This window comes from Diadema setosum, chromosome 9 (genome assembly GCF_964275005.1).
Source record: "Diadema setosum chromosome 9, eeDiaSeto1, whole genome shotgun sequence".
NCBI lineage: Eukaryota > Metazoa > Echinodermata > Echinoidea > Diadematoida > Diadematidae > Diadema > Diadema setosum.
In genome coordinates, this window is record NC_092693.1 from 10930927 (window position 1) to 10948005 (window position 17079).

The 17079-nt window shown below is 38.9% G+C and overlaps 1 protein-coding gene across 1 annotated transcript in view; it reads right to left on the minus strand.

The window, feature by feature from the left end:
- The window catches only part of LOC140232838 (RNA cytosine-C(5)-methyltransferase NSUN2-like), a 38548-nt gene extending 34159 nt beyond the window's left edge, over positions 1-4389 (minus strand). Inside the window, exon 1 of the mRNA XM_072312953.1 lies at positions 4237-4389. Coding sequence (XP_072169054.1) covers positions 4237-4389 — 153 coding nt within the window. The remainder of the gene's footprint in view (positions 1-4236) is intronic.
- Between the last annotated feature and the right edge of the window lie 12690 nt (positions 4390-17079).

Sequence of the window (17079 nt, forward strand, 5' to 3'; positions counted from 1 at the left end):
AAAGTTATTAATTTTTAAGTTTTGGTGTTGTAATGACTGGATGGGGAGACTACTAACTAGAGTTAATGATTTAGTGTGTGGACAACAATATAAAGAAAATATAAGAGAATTCCAAAACATAATCATTTTTCAAGAAAAATTACACATTCCATCAACTTGATGCTGACATACACTTGTATGTTCAGGGTAGTAATTATTCCCCCACTTTCTGAAAGCGGTTAGTGAAGTGCTCTTTCATTAAACTAGAAAAGTGAAAGCATGTTGAATTTTCTTTATATTTTCTTTATATCACTGTCCACACATGATGTCATAAACTGAAGTAGTCTCCTTATCCAGTGGTTCCAACACCAAAACTTAAAATTCATAACTTTTGTATCTATTATCTGATTTTCCTCAAACTTTCGCTGATGTACTCAAATGCTGCTGCTTTCACTCAATCCACATTTCCCTTTGGGTTTGGTTTCCTTTAATTACATCCTCAATAAGTTTTACTCGATCATTTTTACTTGAACTCTCTCTCTCTCTCTTTCTATCCTTTTTTTGTTGTTGTGTGCTTGAGGTCAAAGTGTTATTAATATTAAAGGCGCAGAGTCCCGGTAGTGTAGAGGGCGCTGTTGATGATACTGCCAACCACCGTTAGCATTGATACAAAGATTGCCGAAGTTGAGCTGTCATCAAGAGTAAAGCGCGTAGGTAACTGCTAAGTAACGTTGCCTTCGTTGTCTTCTCTGCGCATCACGCAGTCTGCAGTAACGCCAGGGTGCGTGCATATGTGCTTCTTATTATGACATCACACCAGAAGTTTGTTAAAGCTGTCATCCCCCTCAGCCGAATCATGAGCCGAACTGTGATCGGACCACTGACTACAGTGGATCGGACTTCTTTGGACTCGGGGGAAATGGGTCGCAGCGTAAGCGCTACAGAGGAGTCGATAGCATACATGTAGGTCTCTTTAGGAAACTTACGCCGTGCGCCTGCGTACGCATTTGACTAAACCACCGGGACCATGTGCCTTTAATACCACAGAATAATTGTATGCAGTTTCTGGCAGACTGCCTAGTTTTTTCGCAATAGAGGAACCAGATAACTATGGTAAATGAAAGCCACTGAACACCCGACATTGCTGTACATCTGACCAGTCAGAGAAGGCAAGAGAAGGTAATACTTGATTCTGAAACAACAATCTCACACAAGTACATCTCAGATCCCAGGAATCCATCATAGATTTGAAGGAATAGATGAGTACACATAAATTAAGTAAAAAATGATGCAAGTCCCACAAGACCAGGCACAGAAATCAAAGATCCTAAAAGCACAACCTTCCACTCAAAATCTGGCTGGTGACAAGAACTTCATGGTTATTGCATCAAAGCTGTGGAGTAACCTCCCCTTGATTATTAGCTAGTTCATATCCAAAAACTCCCTTACAAAAATCTGAAAACATATTTATTCTAAATCCAATCGCCAGCTCTGCACAGATAATTTTTATGTGTAGGCACTTGAGGTGTATTATCTTTAATGTGTATACCAATTGTGTACATATATGCTTGTGTGGGCTTATTGTGTGGCATCCAAAAAATCAATCTAAGATTGATCAAAAAGTATTTTTAATTTACTACCGGTATTCTTCATTCTGTTCATTACTGTTTCAATTTCTTTGTGTGTGTGTGTGTGTGTGTGTGTGTGTGTGTGTGGCAAGCGCTCCAGATGAGCCTCATTGGGAAAAGCATTAATTGAATTTAAGTCTGTGTTGTATTGCAATGTATTGTATATCAACCCAAAACTTCAAATTTTGGTCTAGTTTTGTTGTCGTTGCTGTTTTGTTTCACATTTTGGTCTATGAAGGAGGATTTTTCAGTCATTCTGGAACAACAAGCAAAGTGGTTCATTGCATTGTATATGTTGTTTTAACTGTAATTGAGAGTACAGAAAGGCAGTTTTAACTGTAATTGAGAGTACAGAAAGGGAGTTTTAATTTTGTCTTTTCTTATTATATTTTTCACATAGTCTCAGTAGGGCTACCCATTTAAAGTCAAGCTTTGTTAGAATGGGCTAAAATCAGCATACCTAAAAAAATATATATATATATTTTCTTACACAAAGAAGGACTGTTTATTAATACAAATATTCCTTCCTTCTGAGGACAATGACAGAATGGATATTTCACCACCATACTGGTATTACTAGGGATGCCCCAACTGTTGAAATATTTACAGCAAGATTGGGTGATGTGAATATCTCAAATTTCATTTGGGGGCCCATTTTCAATCCATTCACTGGATCATTTATTGGATTCTGTTTTTTTCTAAATTATCTATCCATTTGCACAATACATTTTATTTACAATAAGTTTGCAGCACCAAAGTCGTGAAATGTCATACAAAACGTACAGCAACAACCACACAACAATTCTTCTCCATCACTACATGGTTAATGGTGCAAAAGAATGAAATATGACAATGTGAATGAAGAAAACAACATGTTACAATATCGTTGGTGTTAAACTAGCCCGACCAGACGCTGTTAATACGCTACGCGAATACAGCGTCTGACCAGCGAGCGGGCACCTTCAAAGTGGGGACCGCAACACAACTACAAAACTTATGAAAATTTATACGTTCTTTATAAACAATGTACACGTTACCAAACGTTACTCACCTTAAGTGCATGCTTGTATTACAGAAGGTTCGTAAGTCCATTGAGAGCCCTCGTGATAAGTCCGTGGAACCAAAAAATGATACTTTCTGGCGGATTCCCTAACACCGTCGGGGTTTATCATTGCAGAATTCAAAATGGCCCCTTGATCTCTGCGGAAATCTTTTGCGTGCGTGCGATGCGCTGCTTGAGTGTTGGTACTGTAGCAGCACGGTCGACAGCGCGACCTTTTGAAAGGGCATTCAGATCATGTGACCTCCCGGATATTGGAAATGGCCTGGCGTGAAAGACGATGTATCGTTCGTGAACCGTTCACACATGCTGCATATAGCCATCATTTTAGGTAAGTTATTAAATCTAAATTTCAATATTCATAGCATAGATATGAAGTCTCATTACATGGGTGTATGCAAGGGGGGTCGGGAGGGTCGTACGACCCCCCCAAATTTTCAAAAGGTCCACTTTTTGTGAAAGACAATTTCTGTTTTCCGAGGGCTTTTTGCCCTGGGGTCTATGTACTTTAGGAAGGTGTAAGGATGGCTAGTTAGCAACTTTTTTAAAATGCACTTATGCAGTTTTCAACTTACCGATTAATGAACTTACAAGTGATCAACACAGGTTTTATCACCAATTTTAACATGATAAATGTTTTTTATTTAAAGTATGCCGAAAAATTCACTTTTGTACGCACCAAATGGCCCCATTTTAAGATATAAAATTCAAAAACTCCCTACTGTGGGAGGGGGGACACCCTCCTCCCACACCCTCCCCCCGCTAGGTCGCTCCGCTCCCTCGGGCTCGGTCGCTCCGCTCACTCGCAAAGGTAAAGGTCCAAAAATTTTGATTACGACCCCCCCCCCCCCCCATAAAAAATCCTGGATACACCCCTGCATTATCATTTTGTTCGTCAGATGAGTTTGAAGTGACAAAAAAATAATCTAAAGTATCAAAATTCAATCCGATCGCATGCGATCGTTGGACCCTCTTCGTGTTTGGAGCTTCGCTGGTACAGCCCTGTCGCGCTACGTTACGTATGTACAGCGGCGACTGGGCTGTGTATAGTTAGTGTTAAACCGACTTCGGCTACTTATGACAAAATTCAAGTACACTATTACATGTTTGTACTTTTATTAATCTGGCTCGCTCGTTGACATTGTCATTTAAGTATTGAAGTTGAAGTGCAATAGCACGGCTGCGCTGGAGTGCTTTTGCCATTTTCAGTGCAGTGCCAGTGGCAAGCCAGTTAATCCTAATATTATTGGTATAAAAGTGTTGCCCTACAGCAACATTAACTGAAGAATAATAGCATGCTGTATGATGAACTACTTTTATTTGCCTCAACACTACAGGAACAAAAAACACGCACACAAATTTTAGTCTATGCGTAAAACCGCACCAGCGACCCAACCCGTTACAGCGCCCCGCGGCGGGGTTAGCCTACTCGAGTAGTCTATGCGGTTTGCTGCCAACACGAATAAGAGTATCACTAGCATACACAAATTCCAATATATAGGACTGAACATATGCGCTGCCAGCAAGACCTGGCAATATCTTTTTATAAGAGTTCATACATTGCCTTACATTCTTATTCTGCTGCTTCTTATTATATCTTCGCCGTTTCCCCATTTCTGCCTTAGATATCGATGTCCAAGACTGCTTTGACCGCAAATTTACGCTCTTCTTAACTGACGAACTCAGAAGAGCGGATCCTCGTCGACGAAAGAAAAGTCGCATGTGGTGCAACATGTCATTAGACTTCATGAACAGTCGTTTGAATCGGTGTCGTAAGATTTCACTGCAAAAATATTGAGTACAACATATAACTAAAAGTTATGCTATAAATAATGACATGGCCATTCTGTAGTGTTTAACTTGTTTTGCACATCTCAGATCCATCCAGGTATGTATTATTCTAATACTGGTGTTGTAATGAGGGCTCTTTCCCCCTTTTCTTCTCAACATTGGCTTGAAAAAGTCGAAAATATTTTCAGAACAACAACAATCCATGTCATGTGACAAAGGCCTTTATGAGAGAAAAGTTGACCAAATTTTTGACGATTGTTTTCTAGCTGCATTCATAGCCCATAATGATGATCGAATACCTCTTCGTTTGGTAATAAGAAAAGCGTACAAGAATGTAGTTATTTCTCATAGGTGATGATGATGATGATGATGACGACGACGACGATGACGATGATTATAATAAAGAGATGGTAATAATGACAACAACAACAACATTAACAACAACAACAACAACAACAACAAAAATGTGTTCACTCAGGTTTTTACTTTTCTTAGCCCCCACCCCAGTCACAGGGAAACACACAAATTTTTCATTACCGTCAACCCGACGCAAACGTTCTATAGATCGACCATGCAGTTAGCTCGACCAAGTCCATTGGCACGGAACAGCTTTTTGCATTGAATCTCGGCTTTAATGAGAGATTCATAGATATTCCATACCTTTAACAGTAAATTAGATATCAAGAAAATTCAAAAAGCAATCATGCAACACGTCTTTGCCGAAGCAACACAAATAGACAAGTAGGCCCGCTGGTTAACCCGTTGAGGACTAGTCCCGAGTATAATTATGCTCGGGCAGGTGTCTGTGGAAATGCATGTTGTAGCGAAATCAGCCCGTCCTCAACGGCGAATTGCGGTTTTGCTTCTGAATGGCTTGGAATCGCTGCAAACCACACAACTAAACAAAACAACGAACTTCGAAGGTGGAAAAGTAATCCACCCTGTTGTTTTGTGAATGCAAAAAAAAAAAAAAAAAAAAAAAATGAAGAAAAAAAAACGAACTCCAAGGTCGACTATTGTAATGGGAAAGGAAAATGGATTAAAAGATTCTGGCGACCATAATCGGCCTAAACTTTGCTCTAAAATCATGTTGATGTCTTTTACAGCCACTTGGGGACAACGACAGTGGCAATTTATGTGCCTGACGGTCACAAACAGAAAAATTATCTTTGGAACTGCCTTTACCTAAGCATTGATTTCATTCAGTAAAATGTGATTTCATTTATATAGGCCTATAACCTGTGGTGCGTGACAGTCACTCTTGATGAGCGAGTTCAATAACAGTGCTACCGTCTGCGCGTACCGTGCAAGAGCCGTGTTTAGCGCCCTCTTTCGTCCTTTCTGCGCTAGTCAACCACTCCCTGTCCAGTAATTTTTGAAATCTGGAAGCTGAATAGAATTATTGGAGTGTAACTTCACACCATATTTGAGATGACATTAAAACAATTGGGGACTCAGACAAACAGAATAGTAAAAATGTCATCTAAATTACTAACGGAAAGCAATGATTTTTCTGTATTTAGGACATCCTTTTCAGTGTTGCTACAGTGGTATATGCCAGATAGCCCTGCCATTATTACAACCCCTGCGCTGCAGGGTACTCAATTCAGTTCAATTTTATTTTCTACTTATGGGGTGGAACTCCCTCATGAGCCAAATACTGGTTTTCAGAGGGGCCCACGCAGTTTCAGAATAAAAACATTATACATAGAGTACGTAATGATTTACAGACAGACAGTTACAAAATATATAACATTTTAACGGGGATTTTTTTTTTTTTTTAACACAGAAGAAAAATATTATAAACAAGATTTCAAGATGCAAAACTTACAAGGAAAATGAGTAAACAAGGTCAGGGAAGAATGAAATTAAATGGAAAAATTAATATTACTAATAATATATTGATATGTGCAAGTGAAAGGGTTGGTATTCAATCGAATTATACATTCAAACTTGTTATCTGATAATCATGTAGTTTTTAATGTATTTAGGGAAATGTTAGATGGAAAATATCGAACTGAAATTTAAGTTAATATGTGTAGCAGACAGTCTATCTTCTTGCCGAGACATATAGCCTGCTTATTTTGAAAGCCCCATTCTTCGTTACGAAAGTAATAAACTGCATACAATCCGGCCATACAATTAGGTATTTGCATTGAACTGACAAGTCTCCGTCAACAGCTAGCCTACAGCTATGCCCATTAGCGCACTTAAAAATAATTGTTTTCGAAACCATAAATGTTTTCATAAAATGCATCCTCGTCATATCCCAAGAATACTTCCGTATAATCGAAAAAGTATGAATAGATATAAGATGAGATAAAAACGCAGATAATATTGATAATTACCCGCATCTTCGTATTGAAAATACGCGTTTCTTTTTCTACCTTTGGCCTTGCCATGTCAGAGGCCAACACTATTGACACAGCAATGTTGACTGACACTGTTTTACAGCACCATAGGTCATTGGTGGGACCGAAGCCTGTAACCATATAAAACGCACTTTACAGATGGGTACACGTTGAATACATGTATATTTACTTTCAGTTCGTCATTGAATTGTTCTCCCGCTCCCAAGTTCAGGCATGGCTAACAAAGGGGTTAATGCTAACAGGAAGCATCGCCTTTATGAACATAACGGTATTCTGCGACGTATAGTTTGACGTGCCTGGGCGATGTCATGTTGCAGAGGTTTGGATTCAGAGTCAAAGGGTTATCAAGACTTTATGACATGCACTATGAAGTTTGCAAGGTTTGTCTTGTAAAGCTTTATTCTCAATTAATCGCTTTCGATAGCATGTGTGTGAGAGTTTCCGCTTCTAGTAATTCTTCTTCTTCTTCTTCTTCTTCTTCTTCTTCTTCTTCTTCTTCTTCTTCTTCTTCTTCTTCTTCTTCTACTTCTTCTTCTTCTTCTTCTTCTTCTTCTTCTTCTTCTTCTTCTTCTACTACTTCTTCTTCTTCTTCTTCTTCTTCTTCTTCTTCTTCTTCTACTTCTTCTTCTTCTTCTTCTTCTTTTTCTTCTTCTATTCCTTCTTCTCCCTCTACCTCCTCCTCTCACACTCCTCCAAAGTTCTGTCGATCATGACAGGACAGGTGCATTCGTTTGCACTTCCGCCAAACAGTTCAGACATACGTTGTGTAGCCAACACAATCTATCGCGGCATAACTTTGTATCACTTGGTACATTTATCCTTATACTGCATGCATATACTGCACAGGTTCAAGGCAATATTATGAAAAGCAGTGGACAGCAATGCAAAGCAGTGCAGATCGAGTCTGTGCAATTAAGCCTACTGCTCAAACTGAAAAGTGCATAAATGCAAACTGACTCGCCATGGCTAATCCGTCATTATGTCATCAGTGACATAAAATGTTTGAAGTGCTGGTACTTGCTTGTCCTACAATATGCTTCTCACGAGCCACCCTTCTCATATAAGATTATTAGACCCGTCACCTTCCCCGGGGTTTCCTAACGCAAACCGTCCCTCCTTATCTTCCCCTGTCATTTTTCCTTTTGCCAGAATCAGTTAATTCCTCGTTGCTCATGGAAAGACAACAGCAACAACAACGAAAAACGAACAAACAAACAACCTAATTAAAAAAATCGAAGGTCAGTAAAATTGATGACTTAACTGTATATAATACAGTACCGTTTCCCCGTTTGCCTGGCAGTCCCCTTTGCATTATTTTTAGTACTTTTATTATCATTCTCCATTTGTTTTGATGTAACTCACTATATTCTTCTTCGTCAAGCAACCATTTTCAGGGGCGGATCCAGGGAGGACAGCAACCGGCGCACGCCCCCCTTTATTTTTTGTTGAAACAAAAGAAATAAAAAGAAAAAAATGGGGGGAGGGGTGCGTGCGCCCCCCTCCCTTTATTTTTGTAAACACGCCCCCTCTTTACGGAATTCCTAGATCCGCCCCTGATTTTACTTGACCAGAATTGGTAACCTGAATGGGGGTATTCCGGGACTAACAGCAGGTTCCTACATCACAAACACATGCTGAATAACAAATTGGATTCCGAAATATAGGTTGTTAATGTGATGCCTGGTTGATTCCGTTACCAGGAGGTGTCGCCCTTTATTCAGGATATGCGTTGCACCTGTTTTCTTTTTCTTTCTCCTTTTCATGTTGTTGCTGTTTTTCCCCAGTTCCCTTTCTAGAAGTGGGGTCAGACATAAGTGTGCACTTTCCTTTTCACTTTGAATCTGTTCGGGCCCGGGCCGTACTGCAGCCGCACACAGGATCAATCTTCCTTTCGCATGATTATGTGGATAGGAAAGGGGTGGGGTGGGCAGGAGGACGACATTTCAACTTATATGTATATAAGTTATATATATATATATATATATATATAAGTAATATATATATAATTCTGTGTATATGGGTGCGCGCTCTTCATGTTCAATTTATGTTTTGGTATTGACATTCCGCGTCGAGACTCCTGAAGAAGGTGGAGGCCACCGAAAATTTGAGTTGTTCAATAAACTCATTCTTATTGGCGAAATAATGCATTACTAGTTTATTTCTTGATTCTTCGCTATATATATATATATATATATATATATATATATATATATATATATATATATATATATATGTATATATATATATATGTGTGTGTGTATATATATATATATATATATATATATATATATATATATATATATATATATATATATATTGAAATCTTTGAGCACAGAAAACGGGCTTCCATTGGTTTCGTTTTCTTTTCTCAAAGTTTTCACTATTTATGAATTGTTTCTGGTCAGTTTTTCCTTTCTTTGTTTCAATATATACTATATAATATATGTGTGTGTGTGTGTGTGTGTGTCTATAATATATACATGTATATATATATATATATATATATATATATATATATATATACATATATATATATACATATACATATATACATAGAGAGCAGACAGGTGGAACGGCATATCCTTTACACCTCCCCCATGTGAAAAAAAAAAGAGACAAAAAAAAATGGTAGTAAATCCGCTCACCGACACCAATACAAGTCAAATAATTAGTGTTCATCTAAAGATAAGGGATGTTCTAGTCGGTTTGCCCTTGTCGATGATTCTGATGGGGGGGGGGGGGTGCAAATGAGTTACTTGAAAAGACTGTAGAACGAGGTTATAGTGGAGAGGCCGTAACGGGTACCTTTTTTATCATATTGAGTTAAGCAATGCCTATTCCTATAATTATGGGGAATTATGGGGAATATCCTCAGGGACTTGACTGGCCTCTTTAAAGGCTTCTACTTGAGTGAATTGATGCAAGGCTGCGTGAGGTGTGAGGTATATAATAGGCTTACCATGGAGCTGTAGAGCTCCATTTTTATGGGCTTACACACATACACATACACAAACACACACTGATAAACACACACAACGAGCTCCATTTCACATCATGCATGTTCTTGGTCACTTCGTGTACACTGGTGTATCACACTACACAATCCCATATAAACACCCATAATACAGGAAGAAAAACTACAGTGTTCTCGACGAATCACCGCAACCTGTTGCACTCTTCACTCTGGTTGTCTGGCATGTCTGGGGACTGACTGACTGATAACGTAGACAGTCTATTGTCTGAAGATGTAGCGGTCAGTAACGAACATCTAGAAAAAGGAAAATGTTTAAAGTTTAGTGTTGACTTTAGACCACAATTTTCCATTCCAACGGATCTGTATGACTCTACCTTTGCCTGCGCCGCTCATGGTTAACAGCGACCAGAAAGGGCGTGGCAAACGGTCTACGCATCGTACAAAATTCTTCTCGCAATGCGAGTTGCATTTGCCCGGTTAGACTTGCGGATCTGGGGTTGAAATTACATTCGATCTTGCTTCACCTCTTAGCACAGAGGTTACACACGACAAGCTTCGAGGTCTTCTAGAGGTCGGAGAAAGACATTGGACTCTATAAAGGAATTTCAGAGCAATTTGTAAAAGATGTTGACTTTAAAATATGCGACTCGAGTGAAAAAGCAGACAGACACAACGTTTCATTGATTAGGTGGAAGATTCGACAAGTTTTGTGGTATTATTTAGAATTATTCAGACAATGAATAGATAATATTGTACCTTAACTGTTCTTGCTGTACAAACACTTTCAATACATAAGCGTAGAGTAAGAGAACACTAATGTATGATGGTAACAGTGTCACAGTATGCAAGACTATAATCTATCAACAAGACCATCCAAGATGACCACTTGGACTTTCTTCATGGCAGGCTTTTGGAGTCAAACGCCTCTCCAACCTCCCCCTTGATCTTGACCTTGATGAAGCAATCCCTTGAAGCAGCTTGTTACATGATGCTATACTGGGCATGGGATGAACTCGAGCTGTGTGTCGTGAGGGGGTGTCATTCAGTGTATATGTACAAGTGTCTCACTATCATAATAATAACATGTGAGTATGGGTGCTCAGTGCGAGTAAAAACAGCGTCGATCCTCCTACATAGTGCCAAGAGTGGCAGATCCAACAGGAGGTTGCATTACTCTGACGATGGGTAAAGCAGCTCCTTGAAATGATGTTGGATTGGCAGTGGTTACTACCGGACCCGATAGGCGATTCCGTAGTCTTATGGCTCTTGGGTAGAATGAATACTTGTAGGAGTCAATGGTGGACCTAGGAACTGTGTATTTGGGTTGATGATCTTGTCTTCCAATGTAGTTAGCCATTCTCCCTTCTCTATTTCACGAGCAAAAAGGGATAGAGAATGGCTATTTCTCGTCGATAGTAATTCAACATACATTGTGTCATAGGCTTATAAAGTTGGCAAACCTTTGAGCAGTTATACCTTGCCTACAAGGTGGGATCACAGCCACGCCAGCAGTTCGCAAACATATTCCCCTTCTTTTGGGGGATGATTTACGTGCCACGTAGGAATGGGAGGTACTATTTACCGAATGTCACGCAAAACTACATGTTTATATCGCTTCGTTCGCCACTCCCAAGCCTTTGTAGATGTTAAGGGTTGCTATGACAACAAACCTTTGACCTTCGGATCATTGATTCCATGACCGAACTCTCTAGAGATCAAGTACTACGAAGCCCCAATAAAAACGAGGCCTTTCCCGGGGAGTATATTTTTCACGGTATATTGATTGCACCATGTTTGCGCCGTGGCAACACACTCACCAAGTATGGTCCATTTCTAAACTGAGCGACGAAGCGCATTGAACAAATAAAACTCTTATATGTTTGCAAGATGCGAAAATATGAAAAAAGAAGAAGAAAGGAATCTAATCAAGCGAATTCTTGTTACAAAGAATATGTTCTGCTTTGTAATCAGTACACGGAGAATCGGTTTCACATTTTCTCACGAGAATTTCCGGGTGCCATATATACAGATACTGACAGAGGTTCGAAATTATCAAAATCATCGTTTATATGTTTGACGTTGATGTGTGGTTGCCTGGTTGTTCCTTCCGCAACTGCATTATCTCAGGTAAACATTGCAAAATGCTCGATTGAAAAAAAAAAAGGACGAAGATAAAACTGATCTTTTGCATGAAGTCATCACATTTTCCGTCGTGCCGAGTCCTGGGACAATGACAGTAAAAGATTACAGGTGGAATGGAATGTACTATAGAATACTGCCGTATTCTTATCATCGTTTCTTGGTAGCAAAGGGTAGCATTAAAGGGATGATACAGTTTCGGTTAAAATGGGACTAAGGTCTCCATCGTTTTTATATTATGATTTTTGAAGTAATGAGAAAACTAAAGAGCATAATGAATATATATTTATAATTCTAAGAGGCATTCAAAGTTTATAATTTGGGACTAACATAAAATTATTATTATTTCATTAAAAAGATTAGTATAAAAGACCACCTTTTCCCTCTTCATTTCGTCGGTTTCTCTTTATCCTGATTTTCTTCGGCTTATTCGTTGTCTTCTGCTTCTTCTCCTTTGTTCTACTCGCAGATCTTATCACTTACTTCTCTTGCGGTGTCTAGTCTGAACAATGACTCAAATAAAACAAGGATAGATATATTGCTGACTGCTTTGTGAAAAATATAGTGCCTATTTGTTGGCCAACATCTTTTCCGTGGATGTAATGTGTAGTTCGAAAGTAAGTACAAATAATTCTGTCTCGGTACAATTTCCCTTAGCTTCCCTTTTTCTTCTGTCTGTTTGTTATGTTAGTGTTTGTTAAGGTTCTGTGTGCGTGTGGGTGTGTGTATGTGTTTTTTTTTTTTCTTCCTTTTTTTTTTGGAGGGGGGATGGGGATACAGACTGTACAGTGAAGCAAAATGTGCTAATTTCCGACAAACAGTAGGACGTGTTGGTGTTTCGACAATCAAGGAAGAGGAGGTGTGCCTTCCGCTCCGTCTCACTTATGCAGTGTCAATGTCAACCTTTCAGTTACAATTACGGTCAACTGTCACAACTTACATCAAATGAGATTAAAGAGAACTTGTTTTCTGATTAAATTCAGTAAAATCACCAAAGTTAAACAGAATAAAATTCGACGAGAATTCGACCGTACTATTTCTTTAAACTTTCCTTACCTAAATTACTTTTGTATTCACTGTCCCTATATAGCTATATTATAAACACCGAAAGTGACAAATCACTTGACTTAAACCATACCCATAACCGGAAGCCAATGAAGATCTGACACCTGTGTAATAGCAGAGATTGGGATCCAATCTTCAAGTCAAGAACAAACCACAATTACAAAAACAAAGAAACAAGCAAATAAACAAACAGACAAACAAAGAAGAAAGAAAGTCTGACCAGTCCCAACTACGATCAAAATAAGATTTAAATGTGCGCAAAATTTGGCACGAAAAGGGATCTGCGTCAGAGTAAATGACACGCTTAGCAGGGACGCTTAGTATAATGCTACAAAGGAAAACTAAACAAAAAAGCGAAAATAAAATACCAACCACCAAATAAAACAACTTATATAACAATTACCAATACCTGATTACATTTTGATCTTGTTTACGTTTAAGCCCTGGAATAAATAATACTTTAATCTAGCTGTAGGACAATTCTTGACCATACGAACTGAGTACAGAATGAAGGAATATCATAATTATTTTCTAGAATAATGCACTCGATTGCATAAGCAATGATAAATATGTGGGGGAAAAAATGTCGCAGAAACTCTCTGAACCTTATACTCTGAGACGACAGAAACCAACGACTATAATGCGGGTCATTTATTGTTTTCCATACTAGAGTGTTATCAGTTTTATGGATGTGTACAAGGGGAGAAATGAGAGGTAAGCATTAGTAGACTTTGTTACGACTGTGAGGAAAGCATGATAATTCCTCCTAGTCTGTGTATCTTAAAGGGACTGTACAGTACTGGTTGAGGTAGGGATTCATGTTTTGAACATTCCTAAGTGAGATAATGAAAAGCCTCTTATGAAATATGAAAGAGCATGTAATTTCAAGAAGGATTCAACGTTTATTTGATGAAAATTGGTTTTCAAATGGTTGAGATATCCCCAAAAGTGTTAATAATGAAAGGCGACATGCCCCAACTTTATTAGTATCTCTTTGTTTCACCTTGTTTTTGGATATTTCAGCCATTTCAAAACCGATTTTCATCAAATAAACTTTTGATACCCCTTAGAACTGCATGCTCTTTGACATCTCATAAAGTGGTTTCTGAATATCTCACAAAACGTTAAAAGCTAAATCTTCACCTCGACCAGAACTGTGCACACCCTTTAATGCCTTTACGTTGTTTCCTTTTCTCATTGCATTCACCGCAGTTATATGTCCCGACAGGAAAACCTCGGTTTCACTGCTCAGAAGTGGACGTGCTGTCTGAATATACGTCGAAAGAAATTTGATCCATCTGAACTTCACAGCAAGCTTGTCCAGCCTCGAAATGAGGTTATTTTATAAAGGAATATTCATCAACCACCGCAATCTCAAGGTGGTATTGCTTACACCTTTTTTTTATTTCCTTTTCCCCGGTTTTCGATTTGTCATATAAAATGATAAGGCTCCAAGTTACTTGTTTATATATTCTACAATGAGGTCTGAGAGTGGATGAACAATACGAGTGATGTACATACATGGTGCACTCCCACGCAAAATACAGCTGAACCCGAGGCATGGGACCATCAATCCAATACGCTTGAATCTTGTCACAGTGAAAGAAAATGTGCCCCTGTACTCTTTGTATCGAGAAAGTGAAAAAGATTATTGATTTCTTTCGCGGTTATCACCTTTTTAAGCTCCGCCTTTTTTGTGTCCACCCCTTCAATCGCATCAAACATCCCATAAAAGAAAAAAAAAAATGCTCATTTAATCATTATAAGCTTGTATATCATTAAAATATCATACTAATTTGTATCACGAATTCAAAATGTACCCTTGTTTTCATCATACTTGGTGCATGTATTTTCTTTGTAACATTTTGTCATTTGAAATTTAGATAACCAATAAATGAAATAAAATAACGAAATGAAGGGGAAAAAAAGATCTCAGTCACGTGACTAACATAAGCCGTTCACTTTGTGCATGCGACTCTCACGGTTGAGGAGAATTTTCACAAATGTTTCCAGCTTTCTCAATCTTCGTCGCAATTTGCCAGATTTGATTAGCGGACTATTCTTGTTTTATTGGTTTCACTCAAACAATGTCCCGCGGCACATCCTTCGATTGACGGAGGAGCGGTTACAACATCCACTGGAGATTTGTGTCACGAAATGCTTTATTATACGTATGCATACACCTTGATTACCCCCTTCCTCATTTCCGTAATTTCTTACAGCGCAAGCACTGTCTCAATACATTTGGCCGTAAACAAACTGAGCCTGCTATCACATCAAGCTCATCAAACCCACCCAATCGTCTCCCCCAAAGACACGGGGCTTGGAGGGAAAACTAATGTCGACAATATAGCCTTCATAGTTCGTCAGTTATTATCTATCATACCAGTAAGCGGCATTATGATCAAACTTCCAAAAATCGCGAGACACTGGGAGCATATTAGGCAAGACCGCATAATCATAAGTCAGCCACATGTCAGCAATATAACTATGAATGAACTATACACACGTTGTTTCTTTACGTTTCTTTTATAAGTTCGTCAACTTCTCTCAGCGCAATAATTATCATTCTAACGCACTATATCAATCACTTTTCCTGACTTGCTAATCACTTTTATTTTATATCGATTTTATACCCACGAATTTATGAGCGTTTATTGCGAATATTGAATCACTATTGTTCATGTGGGTTTTATGTATGTCAAGTAAACTCCTTTGAAAAATCAGCTTTGTTGAAAAGGCTAGCCACCCTATAGCTGGAAATGAGTAAATACAAAAATAATACACATAAACGCACGCGTATTATGCACTTGAATATTATATATTGATGGTATATCATAATAATACGCTAATAGTGCACCAAAAACGATCAGAGTCCTTACTACACTGTAATAGCTGTTACTATTACAATTTAGTATCCAAACACACTTATTAAGCCACGGGTTTCTCGACTTGCGTGCTCTGCATTGATTACAGTTATTAACAGTGATTATAATGACGTCTCTTTCATCCACACTTTTCCATTCAACCGTTGAATGACATGGCATCTAAATGCCGGATCGTTGGTTGCGTGCAATGACTCATCCAGGCACCCTCTTATTCATTCATTCATTTTTTCCTTTATTCATTCATTCATTCATTCATTCATTCATTCATTCATTCATTCATTCATTCATCCGTTCAGTCGGTCATCTAACGACTGAAACGCATTCTCTCTTCCGCATGTTCGCCGCCCGGCCAGAGGAATGGGCGCGGCTAATTTATGCCGCTTGCCTCTATATTCGACACATCGTCCGAAGATGTCAAACGAAAGAAATACCCTGGAATCGGCCCCTCATGTCTCTCTCACTCCTTCTCTCCTACCACTGCCCCCCCCCCCCCACACACACACACGATCCCTCAACCTCGCTCTCGTTCTTCTTCCCTCGTATTTTAGCAGCAGCGGCAAATGTCCTTCTTTGCCCCCTCGCATCTGTCCTGGCCCCCTTTAATATAGCAATACGGTGGCGTCGTCGTCAGCTCATTACTCTTACCTTTCTCCCATCATATACCCATCCGCACGACCCATTCCCTTCCATTCATCAGGGTCAGCTTGATAAAGCGACACACTGCCTTCTCTCGCACTTTAGCGCACGCCACCCATCATCACGACTGGTATATCCGCTCACGGTTTATACCGACACCGCGGAGCTTGCTGATTATCATGAAATTGATTGAATCTTGTAGCATCCATTATCATCCACAGTATTGGACATGCTTAAAAAAAGAAATAACATAACGAGAGCTGTGCACCAGTTTTATAGTCTTGCAGATTGAACTGTGACAGTAGAAAACTACTCATAAAAACAGGCACATTATTAACGTAATACCCATTCCTCATTATGCTCACACTTTTTTCTCTTTTTTGGATGTATTTCCTCAATCTACAAACTATGTTCTCTTCACCAAAGAACAAAATCATGGACACTTACGTTTATTCTGAAAGCTTAGATGACAATGTTTAAACAACTGAACAAAACAAGTTTACCAAACAAACTCAACATTCTAAAGTCTGCAAGTGAATGCAAATTG